Genomic DNA, 15,097 nt, shown 5'->3' with positions numbered 1-15,097 from the left:
ATGTATATGCTAAACTTTCTTGAGCTTCAATCTATATATATTTTGTGCTGGTGTTGAAGGTAATTTAAAATTTACCATCTACTTTACATAATTTGTCAAATATAAAAGGAAAACACCCAATCACTGAGACTGCCCTGAACAACTTGTGGTTTCCCATTGCAAGCACTTTAAGTCAAATGTGATTAATAAAATAAGCACATAATTCTGTGAATAGGCTTGTAACGTGCAGGTCATAGTAATTGCACTGCTTTACTGGTAGTAAATGACACTGGTGACAGTGTGGGTGCTGCTGTCTTGCTAATGACTAGAAATCATCTTGCCAGGACCCAGCCTGCTCAGGACTGATGAGAATTTTAAGGAAATACAAGTTTTTAAAGAGCAACTGGGTATGGGTATAAAATATAGCAGCTGTAGAAACTTCAATATCATTATTGTGTGTTGAGTGGGTAAAACATTTCTAGCTAATTGTAAAGCCTCAATGTCTAAGATCAGAACAAAAACAAGTGCGGAAGCACGCTATGATAGTAGCGCTATTGTTCCAGAAAAATCCACTTTTTTTTTTTTTTTTTTTTTTTTAAACCTTCCAATTGTTATAATATTTTAGAAATCACCTCTAACAAGAACCATATGCCTTTGACCTTTGAGCAGTGGAACCATGTTCACATCTCTGTCTGGACTTAGAAAACAACCAAATCTTTAAGTTCAGAACCACTTGTACTGTGCTTATTCCATACTTTGCAAAGCACAATGAACTAGATTTTCGGTTTTAACCGATAAAAATGTATATGGAATTGTTGCGGAAGACAGCAAATGAAAGAAGGTACAATTGAAGTGTGCAAGTACTGTCGAGTTACTATACATATTGTGACAAAAAAATGTCCAAGAATTTTGGAAACTAACCGTAAAAAATAACTGCATTCAGTATAAAAGTGAAAGCACCAAAAACAAACAGAATTTACATAAAAATCTAATATAGCTCAAAATAAGCACCGACAAATTAAATGAATAAAAAACTGAAAAATAAAAAGGCCCAACTATAAAAACAATTAAAAAAGTAGTAACATAGCTTTGTTTTTCTTAGACTAAAAACTTTCCACTGAACATGGAGTTAATGCAATAACTTTTATTTATTTTAAAAGGCAAATGTCCTATCTCTTTACAAACACTGAAGATAAACCACAACTCTATTATCAGCCTGCTGTCTATGTTCAATTATTTTCTAATTAATGAATACGTTAGCCAAAAAGCCACTTAGTAAACTTTTCATGATAAAGAACAGATTAGCAAGCCCTCATCAATCCTGTTTTCATTCTGATCATCCTACTATGACGGCTTTATTAAGTTAGACTTGTTCAGTTCCTCATTTTGTTAGCTTGTTTTGTTCACGTGTCAGACATACTTGCAAATCTTAACCAACTGTATAGACTATTGAGATTAAAAGTTTCTAAAAATAAACAGCTCCCAGGGAAGTAAGACAACAAGCTCTTTTTATATATATATATATATATATATATATATATATATATATATATTTTTTTTTTTTTTTTCTGCTACTACATTACAATTTAATGTTATCTTCCACATGCAAAAGAAAATCAAATGTACAGTAGAAGGTTTGAAAGGAGTGTCCTTGCCACACAAGTTAACTGCACCATTAAAAGGCATTCAAACATGCTGGTGATGGTTAAAATGAGAGATATATAGATTTAAGAATGTCGATGAAGTACTGATTTGTACTAGACTGGGAGTAGTATGTTGCATACAATTATTATTATTATTGTTTTTTTTTACCTTTATCATGTTGAAAATATCAACTAAATACAAGACATTTTCATGTGGCATAGGGCATTACAAAAAACACATGACGGTGTACTTTCCTAGTTGAAATATTAAAGTACTTTACCATAATCCCTATCTGGGTACATTTGTACAATGTCCCCCAAAAATGTTATTTAGATTTGAGTGTGCGGGTAGCCTCCAGACCACCCAAGGCAATAACTTGTGCACAAGTGGGTCCCCACAACACATTCTGTATTGTGCGCTCAAGAACGTGTACTGACTACAGCACATTTTAGCATGAGAACTACAGAAGCCAGTTTCAAGGTATTTTTTCAAAGCGCATCATATTTCATTAACTTCTGATATTTTTCTTTAAACGTTCCAGTATTGCATGACAAGCCTGAAATGTACCCCACAGTACAAACTTACTGTCAGACAGAAATTGATTCATCATAGCAAAATTAGACAATAAAGAAAAATGGGATCTCGATAGAAAACATCCCTGTCCCTGTGTATCAGATACTTTCATTACAGTTCCCTTAAACAGTTGTCAAAGGGAAATCCCAGTTGTAATTGGGTCAAGTCAGCATAATTCTTCCTCTGCCATGTTTTGTGGATCCCCCTCCCCCACCGTCAACTTGATAGCACAAATATTCCTACAGGCACAAACCCTCTTCCTAATGTTATTCTGTGCTCATGTTTCAGTATTAAAGTTCATCACAAACAATTCTAAAATTATTTTTATTTTAAAGATCCCACAAAGCTTAGTAAGACAGGTCAGTGGGTACGAGTTGCAGATAAAACATATACAGACAGACTGTCATCACCATATACCGCTAAACTGATCCGTCTTTGAAAGGTTGAAAGTGAAGCAGTATTTCATTTACATTTGGTATTGCCCTGTGCAACCTTTGTTTTTCAATCATTTTTAATTTAACCTACTAGCAGTCAGTCTACAGAAATGTAGATACATCGGTAAATGTGACAGATGCTGCAAATCCATCTCTCACATTGTTGTAGACATACAGTAATGCCAAACTCCTACCATACATACTGTTCATCCCTATCAGGGGATAAAAACATTAATAATAATGATTGGACAAGTAGGCTATATGTCCTCCGGACATGTACATTATTTTAAAAGGTAATGTATTATCGTCCTGGTTTTTTGACCGATCTGTAAATGTTAGGGCGTAGAAATTTAAGAGAGTGAAGTGTGCACATCTCTGCATATCACTAAGCCATGAACATGATTTAATTAAAGTTCCCGAAATCCAACTGAATTTGTTGAACTGTTTTCCGGAGCTAAATTACGAACAACACTTTAATGCATTTCAAAGAGGTTTTATGTTTTTTTTTTTAAAAAAAAAGTACATTAAAAATCAGGGGGACTCTCCAGGACTAGGCGAACTGAACCTGACTTGCCCAGTTTCTCTAATAATTAAAACTTGTCATTTTAAATCTAGGTATTACACTTACATGACTGCATATTAACAAACCTTTGCATTCTACAATGCAAATATCCAGATATGAGTCACAATGGCGTACGTTTGGCTCCGAATATCAAAGCAGAAAATATCAGCTTCAAAAGCAAATGTGCTTTGCTTATATTCTCAGAATTAAGTTTACATTTTAAATGGCAGGTGTCTTGAAATTCACATTTCTGTAAGGCAGGGCTAAGGAAAGGCCACGTGTGTGTGATGAATCATTACTGTTTTGCATCATTTGCAGCACTTCTGAAAGCACACTTGAAGATGTCAGCGCCCAGACTGAAAGGAAAGTTTACTTTTAAAATGTTTTTTAAACCTCATTCAGTTTAGAAAAACAATCTCATTCAGTTTAGAAAAACTGATCACATATGTGCAAGCAGAGGAAGTTGAAGCGATCACAACGAGCGATCATATACCGTATATGCAAAAAAAGACTGGAAAAAACACCACTCTACAGCAGGCAGTTCTCAGAAATCCTGCTATGATGGCAACACGAAACGTGCTGCATGTTTATAAGTGTAAAAAGTGATCACAAATTATGAAGGGCTGAAAGAACAGATGTACAGAAATGTTTTAAAGCTAGAAATTTGAAAAGTCACCATATTCATTTTGTCTGTCTGTATGCCTTACAAGACCAAAAAACAGGACACGATTATTATTTTTTGACAATTATTTGTGTTTTTCTTGGATGTGTGTGCAAAAAAAATGAGGTACATCTATCCCAAAGTCCACAAAACAAAATTCAATGTACAGTCATTTTTCAGACCACAAATACTGGTTAAGAACACGTATTTTAATATGTATTGGTCTTCTTAAAATGCATTACCCTGAATTTTGACCTTTTTTTGGTTCCAAAATGCATATAAAATGACCCAATCATAAGGAATTGTTGGTAATTTACTTTAGACATTTTAAATAATGACTGGTGAGAAAATGGAAAAATGCTATCTGTTAATTATTTTTAAAGCCTTTCCTTAGCCCTACCTTAACTTGATTGTTCAGCTTATGATTTTATATTTTGGCTTTTATCTTCCACAATATTGCAGAATAAGCAAGACAAGATTGACTTAAATAGATTACATTGTTTCTTTCCTGTCTCATTGAGACTATGCAATTAGTCGTGTGCTATTTGACATTTTGAAATGCACAAGCAAGAGCTTTCTATCAAAAATCAGGGTTGGCACATTCTGTTTTGTTTTCGCTAATGAGCACACAAACTAGACCAGGATTTCCAAGTCAAAGGGGTCTACTTTAATGATGAAACAGTGATCAATCTATTTAACTATAGATTAATCCTTCTGCAGTTTCCCCACAAGTAATGGATTGTGAATTATTACATAATTATATACAATAAAATGACAGTGATATAGTGCCTGTGACAAATCAGGATTAATAAATTAGACAAGCAGTAATAAGTTCTGCCACTGTTTAAAGGATAAAAATATATCCCATAGTGAGTTTTACAATATAGCCAGTATTGATCAAGTTTAGATGTAATTTTATTTAAAAAAAAACAAAAAAAAAAAAACAACCACACACCCCCACACAAAATAAAATCAGTAGTTTGTATATTTTATCTCTGCAATTCTCTTACAGTACTGCAAGCAATAACACTAAAAGCACCAAATGGAAATTAATACCTTGGTACAAATGTTTCTAGATAATTGTGGGGTTTTTTTTGTTTGCTTTTTTTTTTTTTTTTTTTTTTTTTTTTAATTTGTGGATTTAATGATCATAAAATGTACGGGAACAAGGAGAACGCAGTATGTGTCACGAACGTTTACACTGCATTCCTCACGTGAAGTAAGGTAGACATGTCTAGCATTTACACAAAGTCAGACTGGAAAAAACAAGTTTTGTTGCAGGTGGTTGTTGTCACGTCTAATTTGTCATTAAAAAAGAGCCTGAACCTGGAGATTACAGTACCTATAAGTATGACGGACGTTAATTCAATAAACTTTAGATTAACACTATCTTTATCAGTGGTACAGTACAAATACAGCAGTATACCACATCTTCAATAACGTAGGCCAGCCTAAATTAAATCCAGTCTGGTGCAATTTTATTTTTTTCCTTTCTAATGTTAAAGCAATTTAATTTGATTCATTTAATTCACTGTATAATTACACAATTAAAAAAGAAAAACCCAAATGTAGGACTTCCAACAGCTATACCAATGTAATAATTTGTGCACCATTGATCACTTTGTGAACCGATGTCTTTAAGTCGATCTATTCTGCCATGTTCAGACCCATAGTTTTCATTTACAAACCAAGCTCTATTCAAAAACGGCCATCCTGTGCCTGTGGGTCTCCCCATCAATCATACAAACATCAGCTGGTCCCAGCGCTTCAAACAGCAGCAACTCAGCATTGGTCAAAGCACACCGTCGTGGCTGCAGCAGATCACAGTATCAAGTGCAATACTACTTGTAACCTTCTTGTTAGAAACATTTTAGTCATGTTACGCTCTATGAATATATGTTCTATGTTTACATGCATAATCACTGTTTGTATGCTTGAGGTTTTCCAATTTTTTTTTATACAGTTCATCATCTGCGTTTCTTGGACCACCACATCAGGTACAGTACATAATAAAATAGCAGGCCTGCATGTGTGCAACATAGTAGAGGCTATAAGCTTTTACATCTTAACTGCAAATTTAACACAAATCTAAGGATCTTGGGAAGAAGTTGTGTTTGAGTTATGTGTCTAAAACGAGTATGTGCGATGCAAATTATTATTTACCTGCAACACATTGTAATTGTAGATTTATGTACTTCAGCTTCAAAATAACAAAGCATGCTGTCAAAAGCTGCTGAATTTTGCAACACTAAAAGTGTTTACCTCATTATGTCTGCATAGTAAGCTAGCAATTGTTCCTTAATTTCACAGTGTTGAAGAAAGAAAGACTGTAAAGCCATACCAGATGTTGAGAGAGACCTTATGGACCAGTAACATGAATTAAGGGTTAAAGCAACATAACTTTACCCATCAGCCCACAGTTTACAGTACTGTTTAGCCCTTTAGCATGAAATGGATACTATGATGAGAAAGACCTTCTTTCTCACCCCACACAAGTTATTACGGCCTAAACTTGGTACAAATAGTAAAAATTCAAATTTCAAGGGGGTTTAATGAGCAGTGGTGGGACCTGAAACTAAAGAATTTGGAAGACTGGTACCTAAGGGTCTTACAGCAATACTTACATTTTAGGACCCACATCCGACAGGGTAAAGGGTTAGGCTGAAGTTTGAATAAAACTCGTCAGTTACCCCTCTGCTGGCAATTTGCCAGAAGTGAGTAGGGTGCTCCTAGTATTTTTTTCTGAAAAGCCCTATTCAATACGAGTAGAACAAGATGTTAAACATGAAGGTAGCATCTAAATTGCACCCAGGGTGATTTTTCTGGTCAAGGTCCCTTTCTCACTTTAGGTTGACCTTTGCACGGTCACAGGTCGAATGGGAAATTTAAAAGAAAATAATGGCTATCATTTCTGAACTCAGCATGTCAGAAAAACCCCAGGTGAATTTTTCTAGGAAAACCTGAGACGGACGGGCAAAGAAATGTCCCTTTTCTGGTTGAGTTGGCGTGGAATGATCCGTAGTCATGTGTTTCTTGTTGTAAATATTGCAGCAGTGTAATATACCTCAAAAAAAGAGAGACGGGATTTTCACATGGCATTAACACCATATACCAGTAGATAAGAATGATTATTTTAAGAAGTTTATAAAATGTGCAATTCAGCACGTTCAGTTAATTCAGGATTATAGGCTCACAGAATAACCAAACACTGGTATGTTTTTGCAGGATTGGTTATGGAGACAGTAAAAAGAGTACCAGATGTTTTTTCTAAATACCCTAACCATGGCAATGAACCAAAAGATTTACACGTTCAATAATGGGAGACCAGCGAGAACAACAAAGCCAACAACAGGTAAGCAAATGGATTTAAAAGGATCACTAACCTACGCCTTCATAAAATCTGCATTAATAATTACCTTCATATTTAACAGGGAACAGTCATAACTACAGTCACAAACCCTCTGTGTGTTAACCTATATTGAATCAATTCATTAAATTGATGAATTTTTTCCTTGTAATACTCAATGTAATATTTACTAAAAAACACATCAAAACAAATCAGAAAATGTCTGCACTTCCACCACACTCAAACACTAGAGACAATTGCTTACTGTGTATGCAGCAGATTAGTACGCTTTTCTGACCACATTGCTGATGACACTGATCATCCCTTCCAATTATTTCCAAAGTTAGCTTGGATAATAATTGGATAGTGATTGGGAAACTTGGTGCATACTGTAACAAGACAACAAAACTAGATTTGCAGTACTATTGACCTTCCAGGTCAAAGGGCAAAGCTGCTTCAGTTAGTGAATCCAATAGCTTGTGGGAATAACAAGTGCGTTGCAAAAAGCACAATTTACATTTCTTGCCACACCACCAATCATGTGCATCACAGTCACCAGAGCAGAACAGCAAGTTGCAGGACAGTATGCTGAAGAATCTACCGCAAGCCACAGCGTATCTGTTTCAGAACTGAAAGGAAAAGAAATACAATTATCGTGCTGCCTGCCTCCAGGGAGACTAGCGTGTGCAAGATGACCAGGTTATTGCGCAAGATTAATCATCTGTACAAGATTGCTGGTTATAGAATGGGACAGGAGAAAGTATATTTGTAGCTGCAGGGTGTGAGACACTGTCAACTGCTCAAATCATTCTGGATTTTATGAGGCGCTCCAAAGCAATCGAAGCAGATTTGATGTGCTGGATGTCTAAGCCAATTAAAAAGGGAGGAGACAAAGACTTCATCTTTAAATTGTTATTTTAACAGAGGAGTGACTTATTGTGTTACAAGAAATTATAAATCACTGAAGGAAAGCTCTGGATAATACAATCGAAGAGCACAGACAGTGCTACGTTGTTTAATCTGATTAAATACAAGGACTATGCTGAACAGTGCCACTAGGAGGAGCCATTAAAAAAAATTGCACAAACTTTCACATTTGATCTCAATACCATCAAATGCGGTAAATGTTTACAACTGACAATGAGCTTAGGGAGTCCCCTATCTGCTATTTAGATCATGGCTCCTCAGCCTCAGTCCTGCGGACCCGCTGTGGCTGCTGGTTTTCATTCCAACCGAGCGCTCAGTTACTTAACTAGACCCTTAATTGAATTGATAATTTGCTTAAAAATACCTTTTTACTTGTTTTCAGCTGTTGAACAGTTGCAGATTTCAAGTTAGCTGTAACATTGTATAAGTAACTTGAACCGCAACTGTTTAAGAGCTGAAAACAAGTAAAAAGGACTAATTAAGCGAATTATTAGTTAAATTATGGGTCTAGTTAAGTAATTAAGAGCTCGGCTGGACTGAAAACCAGCAGCCACAGGGGGTCCCCAGGACCAGGGTTTGAGAACCCCTGGTTTAGACTATTTTTTTCCACAAATAATGCAACTTGTCAGTACATTTCTTCAGTGAACTAATGCATACCGCTGATGAAGTGAAAACCGTAAAATCTTCATTCTGTATGTTGCTTCAATTTTGAATAAACAGACAAACAAATTAAAATGTGTTCCAAAAATACAAAAATCAAAAGGCATTTGATCTCAATACCGTCAAATACTGTGAATGTTTAATTTGAAACAGGCTATAAATATAGATTTATAACACACAGCATTAGCTTATAAGTTATAGGGAGTCACCTATCTGCTGCTCAGCTTATATTTTCCTCAAATAATGCAATTTGTAAGTACATTTCAGTGAAATAAATAAATAAATAAATAAATAAATAAATAAATAAAAACTGCAGCGTGGGACTAGCTAAGCTATAACAAACTTATTCTTCATAACTAACATACATAACTTATTCTTCAACAATGGTTACTGGACTAAAACCTTTTCGGTAAATCTTAACACAAGTTGCAGGAGAACAGTGAAATTGTGTTTTATTACAAATAAACACAAAACAAAACATACATCAATAACGCTTACTTAGTTTCATTGTGTAGAAGAAAAAAAAAAGGTTATTGAATAAGTAAGTGGGGGGGGGGGCGCTTCTTAAGCTTCGGTCGCTAATAGGAATACGGGCGGACAGTCGAGACTCGGCACAATATTGAGTATATACGGTAAACCTCAGTGCAAGACTGACTTGTGGCAGACCTTAATATGCAGTGCCCAGGAGAGAACTTTCAGAATTCATTAACTTGGAGGGGGAGAACACTCTTTTGTATTTCTAACACTATTCAATATTAGATTTCACATTTAAAAGGCAAGTCTATGACCTTTTTGGTTCAGGAAGAGCTGTGCTTCTTGTAAAAGGTTTAATTCTAAGAACAAATCCTTAATGGAGCCACAAATAGCACATCCCCACTACTTGAGGTGGATACAGGATTAAAACTACTAAGCAGCAGTGTGGAGTAGTGGTTAGAGCTCTGGACTCTTGACCGGAGAGTCGTGGGTTCAATCCCAGGTGGAGGACACTGCTGTTGCACCCTTGAGCAAGGTACTTTACCTAGATTGCTCCTGTAAAAACCCAATTGTATAAATGGTTAATATGTAAAAATGTGTAAAAAATAATGTAATTGTATGTAAAAATAATGTGATATCTTGTAACAATTGTAAGTCGCCCTGGATAAGGGTGTCTGCTAAGAAATAAATAATAATAATCAATTTTGCTGAAATAAAAATGCCCAGTACTTTTAAGATAAACACCAAATGTATTTGACAGCTGCTGAGTTTTTAAGATAAACACCAAATGTATTTGACAGCTGCTGAGTTTTTAAGATAAACACCAAATGTATTTGACAGCTGCTGAGTTTTTTTTTGTTTTGTTTTTTTTTAAGTTTAGAAACTTGCTATTGCTGTTCATATTTAAAAGAATAATATATTTTTTCAGTGACAATGACATGTTTGTAGTGAAATAATCAGAATCAACGAACTGGTGCCACACATTAGAAATTCCTTACTTTTAACACAGCTACAGTATAAGCATTCCCAGGGGAATCCCAGCTTCCAAAACTTTGAGCCCACTGAATTTCTTTCTGACATGAACAGTTCTACAAACAATGTGTAAAAAGCTACTTGGACAGGCATTTCTTTTTAAATCCAAGATCTAAACTATGCCTTTTGTCCTCATTTCAAAGGTTGTCTCTAACCGCTCATGCATACTCCTGTTACGAGTTACAAATTCATGTTGATTCTCCAATTCTCTTTACAGTCTATCTTTACACTGTGTTTTCTACTTGTAAGCTGTCTGGTCACTTTTGGGACCCTAAAAATAACAAGATCAATCACCCCAAGCAGTAGTACTGTAGTATCACTATTTACACCGCAGTGTCCCATGGACAAAAGGGCTTCATTGGTTTTGTTTACTCATGAACTGAATCTCAGACACCAGCCAGGTCATCACGTCAACGATGCAAGATTAACCTCTTTTAATCGGCCTCCAACTGCTCGTTTTACACTTTGATTCATCTCAATCCCTTCTGTGCCGAATGCAGCTTCACCCAGGGGTCAAGACAAGAAAGGAAAGATACAAGATAAAACAAGGCTAAACTGAATAGATTCTAGAGAAAAGTATGATAAAGGTTAGTATAAAATTTCTCTAAACGGTAATTTGTCAATAATGCCATGACAAGTCTATCCATGAATAAAGCAAAAAGAAAGAATGGGATTAAATCAAAGCCCTGCATCATTTAATCTATATAAAGCAACAAAGCTTGTTAAGACTGGAAGAGAGTACAGTCAGTATTTTTGATGGTACCATAGAGAAGATTACACACAGTACAGCAAGACATTTTCTTTTGATTTTGTTTCTCAGGTGTAATTATGTGCCAAGTTTATAAAAAGCAACAGAAAGCTATTCTTATAGCCAACATGAAGAACTCAATTTAAATATTTTATTTGTATTTACATGTTATATGGTGTAGTGTCAGTGCTCATTGGTTGATCAATGAGAGAAGTCTTTAGTAGTGCGATAGGAAAACAGAGGTACGGAGTAATATTTTCTTTAGTGCGGAGAACCTGTCTGAATATTCTAACAAACATTGCTGCACATGAATTCGAAGGCAAAAATCCACGTCTGTGTCCGCCATAAATTACATAGTTCATAGATATTAGAAAAGCGTAACACATGTTTTGCAGAGCCTCGATTTACCACCTTGCCAGAATTTGAGACAGTTTCTAAAATGGCAAGTGATGTGTGGCATTAACATAAAAAACAGGATCAACAAAAGGGCTGCTTCAGATGTGGCAAGCGAGTCAGAATCAGGGGTTTCAGATAAAGGTACTGTACATCACTCAAAAATGCTTCACGCTTTCCAGACACTGGCCCGACTTGCAAACAATTATACAAATCCCATTGTAATGCTATTAAAGCAGCATGCTATTTATTTTAATTTTATTAAAACTGGAAATGTTGACACCATCTTTGATTTCAGAAAATTAATGCACAGCAAGCATTCAAATGTAATAGTTTTTTTTCACTCATTTTCTCTCGCTTGTGTGACCGATAGGGCTATGTCTCATAGGGAAGGCTTTGTAGGAAAGCAGCATCATGCTACAGTGGACAGGAAGGGCTGGTTCTACTAAAGTAAGCAACTGAATGACTCTTATCCTGTGGAATTTTAACTTCCAATAAGCTTCTTGCCAAGTTTCCATGGCTATGTTCAGCTTTTTCCCTCCATTGCAGAAACTATGACCCATTATTCAAGATATGCCATGTTTGAAAAGTGAAAGAAATTGTTGAATCTCTTAGCCAGCACAGACATGGGGTTTTTCACTTTCAAATATTCTTTGAAAATGTAAACAAATATTCAAATATGATTTCATATTGAATTAGCTGTTAAATGAAAAGTATCGCCCGTACAGTTGAATGGGTGTTCTTCCTTTAAGACGTCATTTATACATTGCTTTCTGTTGCATGATCTTTTTGATACAGTGATTTATAAATTCAGTTATATGAACTAATACGAACATATCTGCCACTGAAGAAACTTCAAGCAGTGTTTGTTCAAATAATTACCCCAGCACTTTAGTACTGGATAATACACAGCAAGTTTTGTTGGCAAAAAATATATGTTAGGTTTTATATTTAAAAAAAAAAAAAAAAAGACAAAAAAAAAATGAAGACTACTTCAGTTTTGTATAGGTTGTGCTTCAAAGCTTTATGCTTGATTGCTCTGTGGGAGTTCTAAATGACTGCACCATCTTATCTATCTTTTTATGCATTACCTAAAAAGGTGGTTTAAAGTGCTGTCACTTTATTAGACAAAATAAACATTCTGTATTGTCAGTGTTATTTATCTGATTTAATAAGAAAGGTTGACCGGAGAACAGCATCAGACAATGAAGTAAAGTACTTAATGATTACATAATAATGCCCTTCCAAATGCCCTTCTTCACTACCCTGTGTGATATACTGTGTGTCCTTCTCATTTATATAAACACTGATAAAGTTAATTAACAGTAGAGACCCTCTAAACAGAAATTGATTCCACACTTAGCCAGCCACACACACACACACACACACACACACACACACACACTGGTCTTGCAATGTCAGTATTTGACACTGTATGTTTGCAAATTGCCATTTGCTTACCATATCCTGTGCGTTAGAATCTATATGTATATTAATCGTGTACTTGGTTGTTTTGATAGGAGGTATCTAAATGATGGTTGATCAGAGAGACAGCTACTTACTTTGCTTGCAAATCACACCCTAAACAGGGTATGTAAGGAATGAGGGAACTCAGGCCGAGCCCTTTTAACTGTTCGTTTAAAATAATTCCCAAACCTTAAACAGCTGTAACACTTCAAATACTCAGATTTCATTTACAGTACAATTCCAAAGTATAATTTTCAGTTTCTAATTGCAAAAATGTGATTTCTAATCGTGTAACTATCGTATAGGCTAACTAATATTATACATAATAAAATAATGACATATACAATTAAAAGCCTTTGCAAACAAGTCAATTGACACTTGAAAAAAACAAGTATTTATTTTTCAATAAGTTACATACTCTCTTTGATTTTGAAGGGGATAGGCCTGGTTGGAATGGATGTCTGTGTTAATAGTTATGACAAAGCAGAAAACATACATGTTATCTGCTGTTTATGTCTCTACTATTACAGTGCATTTAAATGGGATAATAAGGGAATACTTACAAATTTAGGCTTCCTTTCGCCGTCTTCATAATGTCTAGTGCTTCCAGTGGTAGTGCCGCCAGCTCCCCCAGCAAACACTTTCTTTCTGCTCAATTTATTCTCCCTTCCAGGGGCAGAGGATTCATATCGCTGCTGACGGTAATTCTCCATGGCATTTAAATTATACTCTAATAGTATGTATGTATTATTCTTTTAGCTGCATATTAACTGCAATGCAAGATAAATCGTTGTTTATAAATAGAGCGGCACAGGCAGCTAATCACTAACGCTGGTTACACAGGCAAAGGTTTCAAAGACTCACTAATCCAAACAAGAGCAGCGCGAAAATGAATAAAGTTTTAGAGAAAAAAAACTAGCCTCCTAACAACCACATATATTAAGATTATATAAAGTTTAACGCATTCAGAATGTATGCTTATAGTCAGCGGAGTATCATGCACAACTAAAGTAGTTTTTAACTGAAATTGATATTGACATTAATCTGAAAAATCCCGCCACGCTGTACCGTGTAACCCCGCCCCTTTAGCCAATCCCCCAACGTTGTCTTCAGAAGCCTCGTCATCTGTTTGGTGGAAATGTTTGACAGTCCGTCAAACTGGCATTACAATTGGTCAGAAAACGTGCTACTCTTTCAACTCGGTGCTTGTCTATCTTTGTGACGCTTTTTAATGATCCCTTCCTGCTGCCTTACTTTTAGTTTTAGGAGGAGCTAAAAGGAATCTCTGATTCAGTTTCTCTTGGCTCTATTCAAATGTGTTGGTTCAAAACTATCTTAACGGCTGTTTTGAGAATGTGTGTGATTAATCAAACCCGTCTTTCCCCTTTTCCAACTGTAGTACCGTATCTTTTGTGAGAAATACCGCAGTTTTTCAAAACTTGGAGAAATTGGTTTTAGTAACGATTAGAGGGGGGGCGGGGGGCAGGTTGTCGTGTTGTACACCTTGCGAAAACATGTGCTTGAATTTTAGTCTAGGCGCCCAGAGGTGACATTTGAGTTTTCGTTGTACCCACCCCTACGTTTTGAAGAAATTGGCCCATAATGACAGGTAGGGTTGGCACCTCAAGAAACCTCCCACCAACAAAAAGGGTCCTACTGCCAACTACAGCTAATTATTACCACAATGTTTCAGTGAAACGCTTTACACACAAAAAATAGCACGATGTCATTTTTCTCACCTACGTTAAATTGGTACTGTTGTAACTTTATGTATCCCTGTACGATTACTGTGCTTAACTGTCCCAGGTGGGGGAAAAACAACACATAAATATTTCACGTGCAACCGGCAAGGCAGTACAAAAACCGGTCAGGCGGCAACCGCAAGGACAGATGAAAACACTGAAAAGGGGCCCGTGTTTGAGAGGTCAGATCAACAGAACTGCTGTTCTAGTTTAATAATGTGTCAGCATATTACCTTCTGGTTACCATGGCTGTTAATGCGTTGCAAGTAAATGTACAAAAAAGGGCAATGGCACCATGCAAGGTACCTGTCAGAACTCCTGAACCACACTGAAACAAGCAAATGCAGTACTATGACTATTTATTTATTCATTACGAGGGTAATTGTCGAAATAACTAACCAGCAAATCACACTAACAGAACGAATGAACAGTTTGCACAAGAAAAAAAAACGAGT

The 15,097-nt window shown here is 35.8% G+C and overlaps 1 protein-coding gene across 4 annotated transcripts in view; it reads right to left on the bottom strand.

Moving 5' to 3' along the window:
* The window catches only part of LOC117406999 (protein diaphanous homolog 3-like), a 279,229-nt gene extending 265,161 nt beyond the window's left edge, over positions 1–14,068 (bottom strand). For 2 of the 4 annotated variants that reach the window (XM_059029364.1, XM_059029366.1), the window contains exon 1: positions 13,464–14,068. In XM_059029364.1, the coding sequence (XP_058885347.1) occupies positions 13,464–13,613 (150 nt within the window). In that variant the 5' untranslated portion in view covers positions 13,614–14,068. The remainder of the gene's footprint in view (positions 1–13,463) is intronic. The other 2 variants (XM_059029367.1, XM_059029365.1) reach the window with 1 other exon arrangement.
* Between the last annotated feature and the right edge of the window lie 1,029 nt (positions 14,069–15,097).

This window comes from Acipenser ruthenus, chromosome 8, assembly GCF_902713425.1.
Source record: "Acipenser ruthenus chromosome 8, fAciRut3.2 maternal haplotype, whole genome shotgun sequence".
NCBI lineage: Eukaryota > Metazoa > Chordata > Actinopteri > Acipenseriformes > Acipenseridae > Acipenser > Acipenser ruthenus.
This window is presented reverse-complemented; position numbering and strand designations above follow the sequence as displayed.